General features: G+C 41.5%; 1 protein-coding gene across 1 annotated transcript in view; it reads left to right on the top strand.

Annotated features, from left to right (window-relative positions):
* Nucleotides 1–1,006: 1,006 nt before the first annotated feature.
* The window catches only part of cdh13 (cadherin 13, H-cadherin (heart)), a 944,123-nt gene continuing 929,421 nt past the window's right edge, over nucleotides 1,007–15,708 (top strand). The window contains exon 1 of the mRNA XM_078400759.1: nucleotides 1,007–1,295. Within this exon, the coding sequence (XP_078256885.1) occupies nucleotides 1,251–1,295 (45 nt within the window). The 5' untranslated portion in view covers nucleotides 1,007–1,250. The remainder of the gene's footprint in view (nucleotides 1,296–15,708) is intronic.

Here is a 15,708-nt window from a genome sequence, read left to right as displayed (position 1 = left end):
CTTCCTTGGAAATGCTTGTAGATGGAGGGATATCATGTGCAGGCAGATGAGAACAGTTCATCTAGGCATAATATTCAGCATTATGTGCCGAAGGGCCTGTTCCTGTGCTGTACTCTTCTATGCTCTATGTTCTACGTGTCCAATCTTGTCATAAAAAGAACAACACGGCCCACGCCGGAACGTCACATCCCCATGTTCTCCAAAGATGCTGCCCGACCAGCTGAGTTTCTCCAGCATTTTGTATATTTTTGTTGCATTTGCAGATAACAAACAGAGTGAGTGGTCTTCCAGACTACCGTTGGATGTTCGATGTGATCAGCGAGGCGTTCTCTGTTATTGACCCTGGTGTCTTCCACCCCCCCCCCTCCCCCACCCCCTCAACCACCTCCGCCCTCTTGTATTTTGACTTTCTTGGCGATCAAATGCATTAGGATGGCGGTCCAGCCCTTGTGGTGCGGGAAAGGCACGGTGGACCAACTATTCAGCGTTTGCCATCTTCAAGTCAAAGATCATCGATCTGATGGTTAACTCTTCGTCTCCCATCACGATGTTGCCTAATCTCTGATCATCCCCAGTATTTTTTCCAATTCCGCTGCACGTTATAAGTTTTTTAAAAACATATTATCTTTGCATCGTCCATCGGCACTAGTTACACCCATTTATAAGAATAAAAACTTTTGCCAGCAAGGTAAACTAGTATTCAAAGATTGACACGGAAAACTGGAGTAACTCAGCGGGTCAGACAGCATCTCTGCAGAAAAGGAATAGGTGACTTTACGGGTCTAAAACCTTCTTCAGATCTAATCTCACCCATTCCTTCTATCCAGAGATGCTGCCTGTCCCGCTGAGTTACTCCAGCATTTTGTGTCTATCTTCGGTGCGAACGAACATTTGTAGTTATCTCCGACACAAACTATGATCCGATTTGCAGGGGGTGGGGTGGCAGACTCGAGTTGCATTACTTGAAAGGGTGGCCATTGTAAATGCGAGGCGGTTTCCGCAATTCTTTAAGTGGCAAGTGTATATATCCCCCCAGCCCAAATGCCTATCGTGGTACTATTGTAGGGATTCTCTGCAAAGTCATTGGTTGTGGTCTCAAGTAGCCGCCCAGTGCTTTAGTGATGATGCTGCAGATCTATTTGGGAAGTTGGCTTGGTTTCAAACCAGCCTCAAGCTGAGCTCTATATAAAAATATGCACTGTGGTATCCAGCGCATGAATGAAACCTGCAGGACCCTGTAGTCGGTAGACATGGAGCACAAAACTCAACTAACGCTGGCTTTTCTTCTTGTTCAGGTAAGAGGGAGGAGGGGGGGGGGGAGGCAATTCTAATACTTTCCGGTTCATCCCGTTCCCTTTTATTTATGCGCGCTTCATCTCCTGAAGGGAAAAGACAAGACAATTTAAAACGCGCTGCTAAGGAATGCAACACGATAAGACGGGGTTTCGACGGGCAATTTAACACGAAGGGATGAAGCGTGCTTCCTCTGCCAGTGAGGTGTCTGGCTGGATTCTGCTCCGCTAATGTTGAACATGGATGTTCTTTATCCACGGCGCGGGCTGTTTTATCCCGGGGGGGGGGGGGGGGGAGGAGAGGGAAAGTTGCATTTTCACTTATGATTTTTAGTTTAGCCCCCCCCGCCCCAGAAGTCTACAATATCTGACTTCTTAATCTCCCAGTGCTCCGAGATGCATATGTTTTTTTATTTTGTTTAAGGTTTCTGGGTATACAATTCCTTGTGGATGAAATCATCTCACTGGGAAAGCGCAACAAATCCCTTCAGACGAGACCTGCTGCTGCTGTCAGTCAATGCAGGGAAGCCTGGAATGTGTGTTGGATGAGAGTTAAAAGTAGCGGGCGGGTAGAGCGGAGGAGGGGAATTATCTCCCAGTTTCCTAAAGGGAAAGCAAGCGCTGGGATTTATGTTAACGCACGGTTACAATTTGGCTTCTGTGTTTTTTTTTTGCGTTTTGGTAACTAATCGGGTGCTGAATGTTAAAGTGGCGATTAAGGGGTTAACCAATCAACGGGAAACAAACCCCCTTATTCCTCTAGCAATCAGGATTTCAGGCGTGTCCAGTTTGGACACTGGGAGATGAGCTTCAACGTTGACATGAACGCGTGACTTCTGTTAAATGAAGCGCACGAAGCCCGTGCACCTTGCAAAGTGCTTGGATCTTTATAATCAGAGCCCCGAGTCCCCGCTCTCCATCACCTAATACAGCCACGGACGGGACCGCCACAATATATTGTCTGCAACTCACTTTCTCAGATGTCGTGGGACGTGTTTTTTTTTTTGTTGCAAGCTGTAACTCACATGCTCGTTTAAAAAAACCCCACTCCCAATAACGAATTATTAATCTCCCAACCAACCTAATACATTGTCACCGCTGTAACAGAACACCCGTTGCGGTAGGTTGGGACCCGATTGCTGTCTTCAACAAAAGAAAAACCCCAACTAGCTTCTATCATCTGCCAAGTCTGATGATCAGGATTCCTAAATAGTTTGACACTCGTATTTTTTATTTTTTTTTGAGAAACGTTTTATTTTTTGAGTTTGCTCCAACCTTTCAAAACAAGCCTGGCTTTGCGATGCGCTGTACAACTCGGCGACTCCACATCTGGGCGTGTCGGAGCAGCGGCAGCAAGATTTGGGACTCTTGCTCTGATCAATCAATCCCACCTTCAGAAGCGAAGCTCTCTGTGCAAGAAGAGGCGATCACTCCCTTAGCGGCGAGTCCACTCCGACCGAACCGTCAGCGCTGAGCTGAGCTGAAAGGCAGGTTCGCCGAGGATGTTAAACAGAGTAGACGGTCGTGGCTTTCTTTCTTCATGTTCCAGTTGGTGGAAGGAAACTCCCAAGGAAACTGGAAGGAAACACCTTTGCGAAATGTGTTCAGTTTCCATCAGTTATTTGCATTCCTTTGTAGGAAGCAGTACCAATTAACTGTGTTGTCCCCACCACGACTGGAACCGAATGAAATGCCAAGAAAATCAGACCGAAAAAACATATAATGCATTCCCAAGCAATAAACTTGGTTATAACATGACACTTCCATCGGCTGTCGGGAGATGGCGCAACAGATTATAATGCGAATCGTCCCCTAAAATATTCGCGTTGGTTCACCTTCGGGTCACGGTCCCAACAAAGCCACTGCCTTAGCCCCTTATACTTATCACACATGCATTAGCCTGCGGTTATTGGTAGACGTAAAATGTAATTGAAGATTGAATTCGTAGTATTCAGAGATCGTTGGTATATCAACAAGTTGCTCCATGCCAGTTATTTTTTTTTAAAAGGAAGATTTCAACTGGTTAAACTATGTTAAAATTAGTTGAGAATGAGTTTAAGCAGGTCGCGAACAAGCTGTTTTACAACGAGAGAGGATTTTAAACACCTGCACGCTGATTTTATTTTTTAATTGCGAATTTAATGGTCGGTCCTCTCTCAGGTGAGGTTCTGTATTGAGTTGCAGAACTTTGGTTAATTATAAGGGTGAATTGTAGTAGATATTAAACCAAAATCTTACTGATTAAATGAAAAAATATATTTTAAGAATCCTGGTGGAGGCATGATACTGCACATGCTGGAATTTTGAGCAAAGCAGCCAGCTGGAGAAACGTCGCCTGTCCATTTCCCTCCACGTAGGCTCCCATTGAGTTCCTCCAACAGCTTGTTTTTAATGAAAACCAAGATGGTTTCTCTGATCCAATTTTCTTGCCTTGTTCCTTTGGCTGGAGGATGACTCGCTTTCACTCTTGTTTCTTCTGAGGTTATTAATGAAACCAGCATGAGAGCTACAAAACCTTCCAGGATGTAGTTAACGGGGCATGTGGGGAGGTTCTAAGATGATGTGCTTCTCTCACCTTGAGCAGTCATGAACTGATCGGTAAGGACGTTGAACCTGTTCAATGACACTTCAAGCACATCCTTTTTCTTGTTAATCTCATACCAAGACCGAGCTTTCAACGCTGTGCCTGATGCAGGATCTGGTATTGGGTGTGAGCATAAGCCACCCAATATAGTTGACTGAGCATACTAGGGCATGAATGTTGGGGGTGACAGCCTGGTCAAAGACACTATTTGCTTTGAATTGGTCCATGTGATGAGAGGAATAGATGGGGTAGATGCCCAGAGTCTCTTGCCCAAAGCGGGTGAATCAAGGACCAGAGGCCATAGGTTTAAGGTGAAAGAGAAAAGATTTAATAGGAAACCGAGGGGTAACTTTGTTTACAGAAAGGGCGGTGGGTGTATGGAACAAGCTGCCAGAGGAGATAGTTGAGGTTGGGAATATCCCAAGGTTTAAGAAACAGACAGGTACATGGATAGGACAGGTTTGGAGGGATATGGACCAAACACAGGCAGGTGGAACTAGTGTAGCTGGGACATGTTGGCTGAAGGACCTGCTTCCACACTCTGTCACTCTATGTTCCAAGCAAAACACAACTGCAGGAGGAACTCAGCAGGTCAGGCAGCATCTGTGGGGTCAGTGATAGTTGATGTTTCACATTAAGATTCTGCATCGGACTTCAGAGTGTAGATGGGAGAGGGGCAGTGTAGGGGCGAGGCAGTAGTTGGTAGGCTAGAGGTGTAACCAGATGAGAAGAGGCATGATGGGTAGATGGAACCTGGAAGGGGGAGTGGAGGTAGGGGCAGAGGCTGGATGGTGATAAGTGAAGACAAGAAAGGGCAGCATATTCTGGAATCTGGTAAGTAATGAAGGAGGTATAGTGGAACTAGGCATAGGAGATTCCATGGGCCACGTGTGTGGGTGGAAGAAGAGTGTAACCAGATGCAGGAGGGGATGCAAAATTGAGTAATGGGGGACTGAGTGATGGGTTGGAAAGGGTGAGATGAAATAACCTGGTGAATTGGGTGGGGAGGGAAGGAACACTGGGTGTGGATCACCTGAATTGGGTTGTGCACTACCCAAGCTGATTGAGGTACTGCACTTCTAGTCTGCGTTTGGACTTGCCAAAACAGTGGAGATGGCTTAGGACTGACTGGTTAGAGTGTGAATGGGGAGGGGAATTAAAATGGGAGCTCAAGATGTTCATTGTGGACAGAACTGGGAGCTGCAGATGGCCAGTTTGGATTCTGTTCTAGCAACTTTGGATGAAACGATTGCACTTCAAGTCTTTTTGTGATTTAGGTTGGAAAATATGAATCGATTTGGGGTGTCATGCTGCAGTTATATAAGACTTTGGTGAGGGCACATTTAGAGTCTTGTGTTCAGTTTTGGGCACCATGTTGCAGGAAAGATGTTGTCAAGCTGGAAAGGGTGCAGAGAAGATTTATGAGTTGCCACGACTCAAGGCCCTGAGCTATTGGTTGAGCAGGCTAGGACACTATTCCTTGGAGTGCAGGAGGATGAGGGGTGATTTTATAGAGGTGTATAAAATTGTGAGAGGATTAGATCGAGTAAACACCCAGTGCTTTCCCCTACTCTGGGCAATCGAGAACCAGAGGATGTAGGTTTAAGGTGAGGGGGGAAAGATTTAATAGGAACCTGAGGGTAACCTTTTTACACTAATAGTAATGGTTATATGGAACTAGCTGCCTTGAGAGGTAGTTGAGGCAGTTACTAACACAACTTTTAAGAAATACTTAGACGGGTACATGGATAGGGTAGGTTTAGAGGGATATGGGCCAAACAGAGGCAGAAGGGTCTAGTGTAGATGGGACATGTTGGACCGATGGGCCTGTTTCCATGCTGTATGACTCTATGATTAACAGTTAATTTTTTTAAAATCTCAATGGTAAGTGTTGCTCTTGACTCTCCCCTATCAGTTGTGGAATAACTCCATCTACTTCTATTGTAAGTATTGTCTAATTATGTAATGTAGTAGATATTGCTGATATCATAATCGGACAGCACAGAATTGAGTCATTTTTGCCATTATGCCTGAAATGGATGTTGGCACTGGCCAGCTAATCATCATTTGGGAACATATTGTCCCGAACAAAGAATATAGAACCGTATAGTACAGGAACGGGCTGTTCAGCCCATCATGTCCATGCCAAACATGATGCCAAGTCTAACTAATCTCCTCTGCCTGCACCTAACCCGTATCCCTCCTTCCCTTCATACTTGGTGCTCCAACCAATGGAAGCTAGCATACCACATGCCTTTGTTACCATTCTATCTACTTGTGTTGCCACTTTCATGGAGCTTGGGACAACCCAAGATCCCTCTGTACATCTATGCTCTTAAGGATCTTGCCGTTAACAGTATACTTCCCCTTTCATTGCTGTACGTTTTGTCTTTTGGGATAAATGAAATATCTTTACAGATGCTAGGCTTAAATCCAAAATATCTCGCCATTGTCATATCCTAAGGTCTGGCATAAGTGCTGATTATGGCCACAATGTTTCCGTATAACGGGTCAACAGTGCTCCCATTCTACCTTATGGCTGCTGAACATCAAGCTAGTTCCTTTCTGCTTGGAAAAACTTTTTTTTTAAATGGAACTGACTATCTCCAGAAAGCAGTGAATTTGCAATACATCTATCAGGTGTCAACTGGAGATCTCCCCTCAGGAAAAATGACAGTGTGTACACCTGAATAATAAAATCTTAATAAAGCATCTGTGGTTGGGGGAACAAAAAGTGACAGCAGCCAACAAACTTGCATTCAAATGCAGCCCCACCGATCCAGTGGTCCATTTATTTCAACAAACTTTGATATTTGGTCCTGTGCTGCATTTTTAAACGAGAAGCTATAATTGATCATATATATACAGCTGGAAACAGGCCTTTTCGGCCCTCCAACCCAGCGATCCCCGTACATTAACACTATCCTACACCCACTAGGGACAATTTTTACATTTACCCAGCCAATTAACCTACATACCTGTACGTCTTTGGAGTGTGGGAGGAAACCGAAGATCTCGGAGAAAACCCACGCAGGTCACGGGGAGAACGTACAAACTCCTTACAGTGCAGCACCCGTAGTCAGGATCGAACCTGAGTCTCCGGCGCTGCATTCGCTGTAAAGCAGCAACTCTACCGCTGCGCTACCGTGCCATTGGAGAAAATATGTAAAGTGTAGGAAGGATCTGCAGATGCTGGTTGAGACTGAAGATCGACACAAAGCTGGAGTAACTCAGTGGGACTCTGGAGAGATGCTGCCTGCCCCACATTGGACAAAATATATTCTTATTTGAATCTCGTTAAGTTGGCTTAATTTGTCTTTACAGTTCAATTTTTGTCCAAATTGTCTTTATGAACCTTTATCTTCTTAGTAGGCAAAAGGGCTGCTTGCTTGTAGCAAAAACAATTGGTTATTGACAAAGTTAATTTCATTTACAACATTGCCCATAATGTAATGTGTTTTTTTAATACTTATCACATGTTAAAGAAGTCTAGTCGAAATGTTTTAACCTAGCATGCATTAAGCTGAAAGTACAACAGTAAATTAGACCATATACGTCTATAGCAAATGCTGTCATGATCTGGAACAGCTCGTTCCCTTCCATGATATTGCAATATTATTGTGTTTTTTTAAATTGATGAAAGTTGATGGACCTAGTAACTCCTATGAATTTTAATATTGGAAATAAAACAGAATTCCAAAGAGATACTTTTGTAGATGGATTTATAAATCTGCTGGTTGTGTTGGAGTAAGGTATCACTTACTTCTAAAAGCAATTTTTGTTCAATGTTAATGGGGGAAAACCTCTATGCATTTCAGCAGTTGAACCCAACCGAGCATGAAGAAAGCTAAAGGGGAAAATATCCTTCTGATATTGTGAGTGGTGAAATATTGATCACCTTCCTATTTCCAACTATTTTGAATGTTTATGTTCACCAAGTGAGTCAACCCCATTAAAAGCTTGGGAATGGGGTTGGAAACACTGGGTCAACAGCTAGGAGTACAATCCATGATGCAACAAGCTGAGTGGCGATTCCTCCATTATTATCGAGACATCACCCTCCACCTCAATCTGCTCATACAAATTGTGTTTCTGTTAGCAAAGTGCAGTGCTCAATGACTTTCAAGTTTGATGCAACACCACCAGTTTTCTCCTCTCTTCCAACTAGTTGTTTTGTTTGAAGTCCTGCATCCTTTAAGAAAGAAATGGATTTAAAGTAGTGATACACATTTCACCAATGATGCTCTTCTTCCTTGTCAATGCTGCAGCCAACATAACTCCCAGCGAACAGAACCATGTTATTCCCAATCTTGGTGCACCTTGTACTGCATAAGTGTTAACAATATCCTGTTTCTTGCTCCTCATAAAGTGAATAAGATACTAATTATTAGTTGCTCTGGATTCATGCTATCTAAGAATTGGTTTGGATTGATCTCGTGCAGCTTCATTTGCGAATTTGAGAAGAAAAGATTGCATCAGTCTGGATTGATGGTAACGAAAGTTCTCTGTGCCTCAATGTAAAGAACAGTTTTGAAATAAATTGCTATCTCTCGTGCCGTTTCCTTAATTGCAGTCAACTTTATGCAGAGGGATCTGAGAATACAAACCACTTGCATAAATAAATTTGACTGTTATCTCAAAGAAACAAAACTTAGACCAACAGTGTGTATACAATCTCAGCAATGTGAGCTTTTGATGCAATGCATAGTAGTGGATATTACATTGAATATTCAAAGGAGCATTTCGGGCAACAGCTTATTCTTTATGTGGTGTTATGCAATCAGCTTGTTCCTGGAAATAGAATATTATTGAGAATAGATGCTTAGAATTGGTTTTGCAAAGAATGAAAAATCCATGTAACCACCATTTTCTCCGAATAAGCAATGATTCATTTTCCTATAAACAGATGTCTAGCAAATGGGAATGTTTGAGTAGAATTTACAAAATAACTATTAAAAATATTGCTTATGAAAAAAATCAGTGAGCTAGTTTTGTGCGAAAATCTGGCTAACATCAGTCAATCTTGTTAGTTCCTGAATTTTAAACATATTACTATTGTGGATTGGTAGCAATATACCTACCCTTCCCTATTGCCTGATACAAATGGGAATGTTACATTAATATTTACTTCACCAGTTAATTTTTGTTGTGATGGATGGTGCTGTCATAGTATAAAACACAATTACTTGTACTGGAGAGCTTCAATATGTTGGATTCCTGAATTATACAGAACAATGTTTGTGCTTTGAATTGAAAGTATAAAATTTAATAAATAGAATAAGTCAATTTTTCTGTTAATCAAATGTTTGAACATTGAAAATTGTTTCCATTTGTTTTTTAACATGAAATCTGCATTATTTTCATGGATTAAGCAGTAATAAATTGTGCTCATTGTGCTCATCAGTTTGAATGATATTAGATTTGGAATGGGGAAACTTGTTTAGAATTTGAATTAATCTTGCATTCTGTTTGGCATTTACATTTTTTTACTCTGCTTTATCACCAATCATGCATGTCAACTATTAAAAGATGGACCTCATTCCAGCAATGTAACATTTATTATTTGTTAATTTAATAAAAGTCACTTATGATAAAGATACTGATGGCATGGACCTGGTGGTGGTTTCGAGAGCAGTATTTGATGCAAAGAGGCATCAGACTTGAGTTTGGTAAACTGCTTTCATTTGATACTTTGATCCCCTCAACCATGCTTGCTTGTGAACCAGATTCCAGAACTGAATAGACTGGTGTAAACTCAATGTTATACTTTTTGGATTTATTTAACAAAGCATGTAGTTAATAGTTGTGCTAGTAATGATTTGTATTGCAAGTTGGTTCCTCATTATAAAGTGGACTGGTATTTATTTGTTTGAACCGGTAACAGTTTCTTGTTGCTAAATAATATTTCAATGCATCTTTACTTAAACTTCATTATATTAAAAAAAACATTCTTTTAAAATATTTTAACTGTTTAATTACTCAGTAATCCATTTAGATGAAAGGTGCATGACAATGATTTGAAGTTTTTTAAAAAAGTCGTTTAGCTCATTGTTTAGCTCAGTAAGTAGCAACCCCTTGTTCCTGTGAGCCCCTCCCCAACTAAGCATGCACCCATTTTCTCCCATTATCTCACCCCATTTCCTCTTCCCCAGTCTCCATCCACCTATACTCCTTTTCTCTGGCTGTATTTATCATTCCTCCTCTCTTGTTATCTGACATGTTTTTTGTCTTTAGCCTTTGTGCACTATCTGGCAATCAAGCACACCTCGCCAATATCCACCTATCACTTGCCAGGCTCAGTCCCACCCCCACCTCTTTTACACTTTTCTTTACTACCCCCCCCCCCCTGGCATTCCAACGTTTGCAGAAAAGTCCTGACCTGAAACGTCACCTATCCATTCCCTCCACATCTGCTGCTTGACCTGCCGAGTTACTCCAGCACTTAGTGTTTTACTTTTAGCTCCTTGCGACTTGGGCTTTAAAATTTCCCAGCCCCTTCAGTTTGATTCTGAAAGTGATAGAGATGTAGATGTTAAATTTGCTGTGGAGTAATCTCTTTAAAGATGTAGGTGATGAATGACTGGCTCCTTATAATTTTTTAAGGAAGCTAATGACATTGGATTTAATGATATGCAGCAGTAGATTACAAGATAAAATTGCTTGCATTCCTTCTGTCGTTAATTTGATTTTTACACCCCTTCAACCATTTTTTTGCAGTACCGCCGATCGCCATGTAGCAATTTTGCCATTTGGGAAGCAACCTTTTGCTGCAGCTTCTTTTAAAGTTTTGATTAAAAACGTTGGAAATGCTTAGCAGCTTGGTCAGTCTCTATAAAAAGAGAAGAAAAGTTTATATTTCAGTTTGACAATCTTATCAGAACTATTATGAACATTGCTTTAACTCGATCGAAGATCTATCGAAGGCTGGGCTATTTTGTTTCTAAGTACGGACAATAGGAGTACATCAAGTGAGCTGATTGGGAACTGAGAACTTGCAGAACAATTTGATCACATTTTAATGAGGAAATATACTTATGAATGCAATACTTATAATTAACATTTTATCAGAATTTTTATGTTGATAAATATGGATCAGTTGAAGTTGATTCTCGATGAGCTGGGTAAGCAAGGTTACAGAGGCATTTGTTATCACTCATTTAAACTGCATTTTAAGGAACAAAATAAAGGCATCGAATGGCTGAGCTACCATGACAGTTGTAGGGATGAAATAGCCACACTTATTGTCATGCAAAATGTTAAAGGCATAAAAAGCAAATTAATGAAATACATGTGCCATGCTAAATGTCCATCCAGCTTCACAAAATAACTTTCAGAAAATGGTTGACCAACGATTTGGGGTATTTATGCTCTCCTTCAATAAAAAAATTCTAATCTCATGATTTAAAAAAAAAAAAATCAAATTATTAGCTTAATCTTTTATCTTTTATGATGTTCACTTTAACTCATCTTGATTTTTAAAAAAACACACAATCGTCAATAAATGGGTCAAAGGATCATCTGGGCACCTTTTTTTGTTTTCCGCTAGGTTGGTTGAATACGGCATTTTAGATATTTTTTTTTTTTTGTAATGCATTCCTTAAAATCTATAATTTGAAGAATTAATCCTCCCATTTCCTCCAAGTCCAAGGCATTGCTATGGGCACCCACATGGGTCCCAGCTACGCCTGCCTCTTTGTTGAACAATCCCTGTTCCAGCTGTACACTGACCCCCATCCCCAAACTCTATCTCCGTTACATTGACGACTGCATCGGTGCTACCTCTTGCACCCGTGCAGAACTCATGGACTTCATCAATTTCACCAGCAATTTCCATCCTGCACTCAAATGTACTTGAACCATCTCTGACACCTCCCTCCCCTTTCTTGAGCTCACCATCACAGGAGACAAACTATCGACTGATGTCTATTACAAACCGACTGACTCCCACAACTATCTTGACTACACTTCTTCCCATCCTGCTTCCTGCAAAGACTCTATCCCCTACTCCCAATTTCTATGCCACACACGCGACCAAGATGAGGTGTTCCATACCAGGATATCTGAGATGTCCTCATTCTTTGGGGAAAGGGGGTTCCCCTCCCCCATCATGGGTGAGGCCCTCACTAGTGAATCCTCGGTGCTCTGCCCGCGCTTGACCCGAAATGTCACCCATTCCTTCTCTCCAGAGATGCTGCCTGCCCACTGAGTTACTCCAGCTTTTGGTGTCTATCTTGAAGAATTAATAATATCCTTTACATTTTGATTTCCCCCCTCATTTCACTTTTTTAAATGCCATCTGAATAAATAAAACCTCACTAGAACTTTAAAAAAATTTAAAAAACCTCACCAGAACTTTTAATTTAAAAAAACCCCAGTGATGACCCCTTCTCCTGTCTCCAGTGGACCCCCTCCTCTTGGACCCCCCCCCCCGATTGGCCAACTACCCTCACTAGAACTTTTAATAAAAAATCCTCAAGGTCTGAATAAATAAAATAATTCTCTGTTCGAGAAAATCTAATCCTCCTCGAAACACTCTGAATTAAAATTGCAGATGTTAGAAGCTTAAAAAACCCCCCAGAAAATGTTGTAAACACTGTGGGCCAGACAGCATCTGTGGAAAGTGGAACCGCTGTTAATTGGAAAGTGTTAACATTTGTGTTTTGTGTTTGGTTTGTATGATGTGGTCGCCTCTACACTGGAGAAACCAAATGAAGATTGGCCAGATGCTTTAGCTGAGCACCTAGATTGGGTCCATCGGAATGGCTTCGAGCTTCCTGTTGACTGCCATTCTGATTTCCATTTCACTCCCATTCTGCACTGTCTATGGCTTCCTGTGCTGTAATAACTGCAGCTCAGCTTCCTTTTGTCTGTGTCATAAGTGGCCATGTCGTGCAGCAGTGACTTATTTATTGGCTCAGTTTATCTTTCCATTTGTGGAGCTTGACATGTTGGCCATGTCCTAAAGTCCTGCTGCAAACAAAAAATAACATAGACAATGAAGCACAATCATTCTCAGACTGTCCTATTAACCCACGTGACCCATTACTTTATCACAGATTTTCTCCTTTTTGTTCTATTTTTGCTTTCCGTTGCGACGTCTGTTTTGAAATTACCTTTTTTTAAAATCTCTTTCCCAGTTCTTGTTAACTGTTTCTCTTTCTATAAGAGGTAGCTAACTTGAGAGTTTCCAGCAATTTTTATTTTTATTTTTAATATGGCCACATAATGCAGTTTAAGAATTTCTCCTCCCAGTTTTCATTCTGTAGAAAGAAATTGCAATGACCTTTTCCCAAGGAAATGTTTAAGTTTGATCTCGGTGTACCTGCTGTTCCATGAAATAGCTTCATATGTGTGGGTTTAGAAACTCATTCAGACATGCTTCCTAAAAACTGCAATAGATTACATTAAAAAACAATATAAAGTTGGTTGACACCACTTTAATGTACATTTCCAAATGAGTTGATGCCGATTGGAATGAACTTTGAAGTTAAATGTGTATTTACCCTGATACAGACCTCTTGAATGTCTAGTTTAGTTTAGAGACACAGCGAGGAAACTGGCTCTTCGGCCCACCGAGTCTACACTGACCAGCGATTTCCCCCGCACAAACACTATCCTACACACACTAGGGACAAGCCAATTCACCTACAAACCTGTACGTCTGGAGAGTGGGAGGAAACTGGAGCACCCAGGGAAAACCCACACGGTCATAGGGAGAACCTTCAAAATCCATACAGACAGCGCCAGGAGTCGGGATTGAACCCGGATCTCTGGTGCTGTAAGGCAGCAACTCTACCGCTGCTCCAGCATGCCGTCAAGTTTGACCCAATGGTGTTAATAGTGGTGGCACTGCTAAAACTTATGTCTGGCAGGACTTTCAACCAATAATAACCGATTCATGACTGGTACAGCTCTCTCGAAGGAAAATCAGCTGTTAATAATACTGAACGCTCAAACTGAGCATTGTTCGAATCTCATGCTGTCTTGGACAGAGCACGGCACAAGTCTCCATCTAATAAATCTCAAGTAAACTTACACAAAATTGGGACCCCCCCCCACACCAGGCAGTTTCAGCAGATCTATTAGAAATTAAGTGACCTAGAAATACTGGAATGAATGCTGTAAAAAGGGAAATGTCTTCCATATTCATCGATCAGTAATGCTTTTAAATTAAAAATAATTGAAGATATTGGGTACAAGTGGCATTTGTGACCGGAATTGATGGGTATCCTCAAGAACATCACACATTTTGTAAGTGCCCGCAATGCTGGAAGCTCTGCACATTTGGAGTATTGTGAGCAGTGTTTGGCCCCAGATCTGAGAGAGGATGTGCTGGCATTGGAGATGGTCCTGAGGAGTTTTTTTCAGAAAGATCCCAGGGATGAGTGGGTTAACATATGATGAGCGTTTGACGGCACTGGGCATCTGTTCACTGGAGTTTAGAAGGATGAAGGGGGGGGGAGGGGAGGCCTCATTGGAATTTACCGAATAATGAAAGGCCTGGTTAGAGTGGATGTGGAGAGGACTCGTGAGAGAGTCTCGGACCAGAGGCCAGAGTCTCAGAATAAAAGGACGTACCATTAGAAAGGAAATGAGGAGGAATTTCTTTAGTCAGAGGGTGGTGAATCTGTGGAATTCATTGCCACAGACGACTGTGGAGGCCAAGTCAATCGATATTTTTAAGGCAAAGATTAATAGATTCTTGATTATTATGGGGATAAGGCAGGAGAATTGGGTTGAGAGGGAAAGATAGATCAGCCATGATTGCATGCTGGAGTAGACTTGATGGGCCCAATGGGCTGATTCTGGTCCTATAACTTGTGAACTTATGAACCATGTGCAAAAATCACATTTATAAGAAATGGGAGGTTCCCACTTTGGCAGTAGGAAGATTTTTTGTCCTGTAACGACTGTGGGAGTAACCCCGAGTTTAACTTTGAAAGTCACGTAGCCACTTTTTGGCTGTTGGAATCTAAAAACCAGTTTTGTAATGATACCCAACCTATTTTTCATTCCTCTTTGCTGTTTTCCCCATGAATTTAATAAAGATTTTAATGCTTCTAAAATTCAGAGGAGTTCCTTAAGTTGCATAAAAAGTTTAACGATTAGACTTTGGAGACGCATCGCGGAAACGGGCGCTTCGGCGCACTGAGTCTACACCAACCAGCGAGCACTATCTTGCACTCTAGGGCCAATTAAAAATGTTTTACCCCCAAAACCAATTAATCTACAAACCTGTACGTGTTTGGATTGTGGGAGAAAACCGGAACACCCAGAGAAAACCTAATGTGTTCACAGGGAGAATGTACAAATTCTATCGTCACGATTGAGCCCGAGACTCTGTATATACAAGATAATGGTTGTATTGTTTTATAGTCTACAGTCTATAGTTGTGACAAGAGTATAGTTATGATAGTGAGATATCAATTTCTGTGCATAATCAGGGCTGGTGTTATGGAGCAGATGTTTTACTAGAGATGCCATTCTGATGTTAATCTAAAGTCCAACCTTTTAACTGAGCAGGTGTTCAAACAATATTCCATAAAACTATTCCAATGGAAATAGGACATTTTTGTCGCAACCCGATCAACATTCTTTCATCAGTAGTTGCCTTCAAATATTATTAGCTCATTAGCACCATTTGCGAACTTTGAGAGATCATGTTACATGATACATTTTCTGTAGCTGTATAATTTAGTATATTCCTTGGAACTTTTTATGCAATAAAAATTGTGCTGACGTTATCTTAAAATGTTCTGCTCCCTTGCACCATAGTTGTGACTTCCTACAAGCACTCAATAATATTTTAGTTCCATTATTTACTACATTGGA

Source organism: Rhinoraja longicauda, chromosome 6 (assembly GCF_053455715.1).
Source record: "Rhinoraja longicauda isolate Sanriku21f chromosome 6, sRhiLon1.1, whole genome shotgun sequence".
Lineage (NCBI taxonomy): Eukaryota > Metazoa > Chordata > Chondrichthyes > Rajiformes > Arhynchobatidae > Rhinoraja > Rhinoraja longicauda.
The sequence above is the reverse complement of the archived record's forward strand: the minus strand, read 5'-3'. Positions and strand labels throughout refer to the sequence as shown.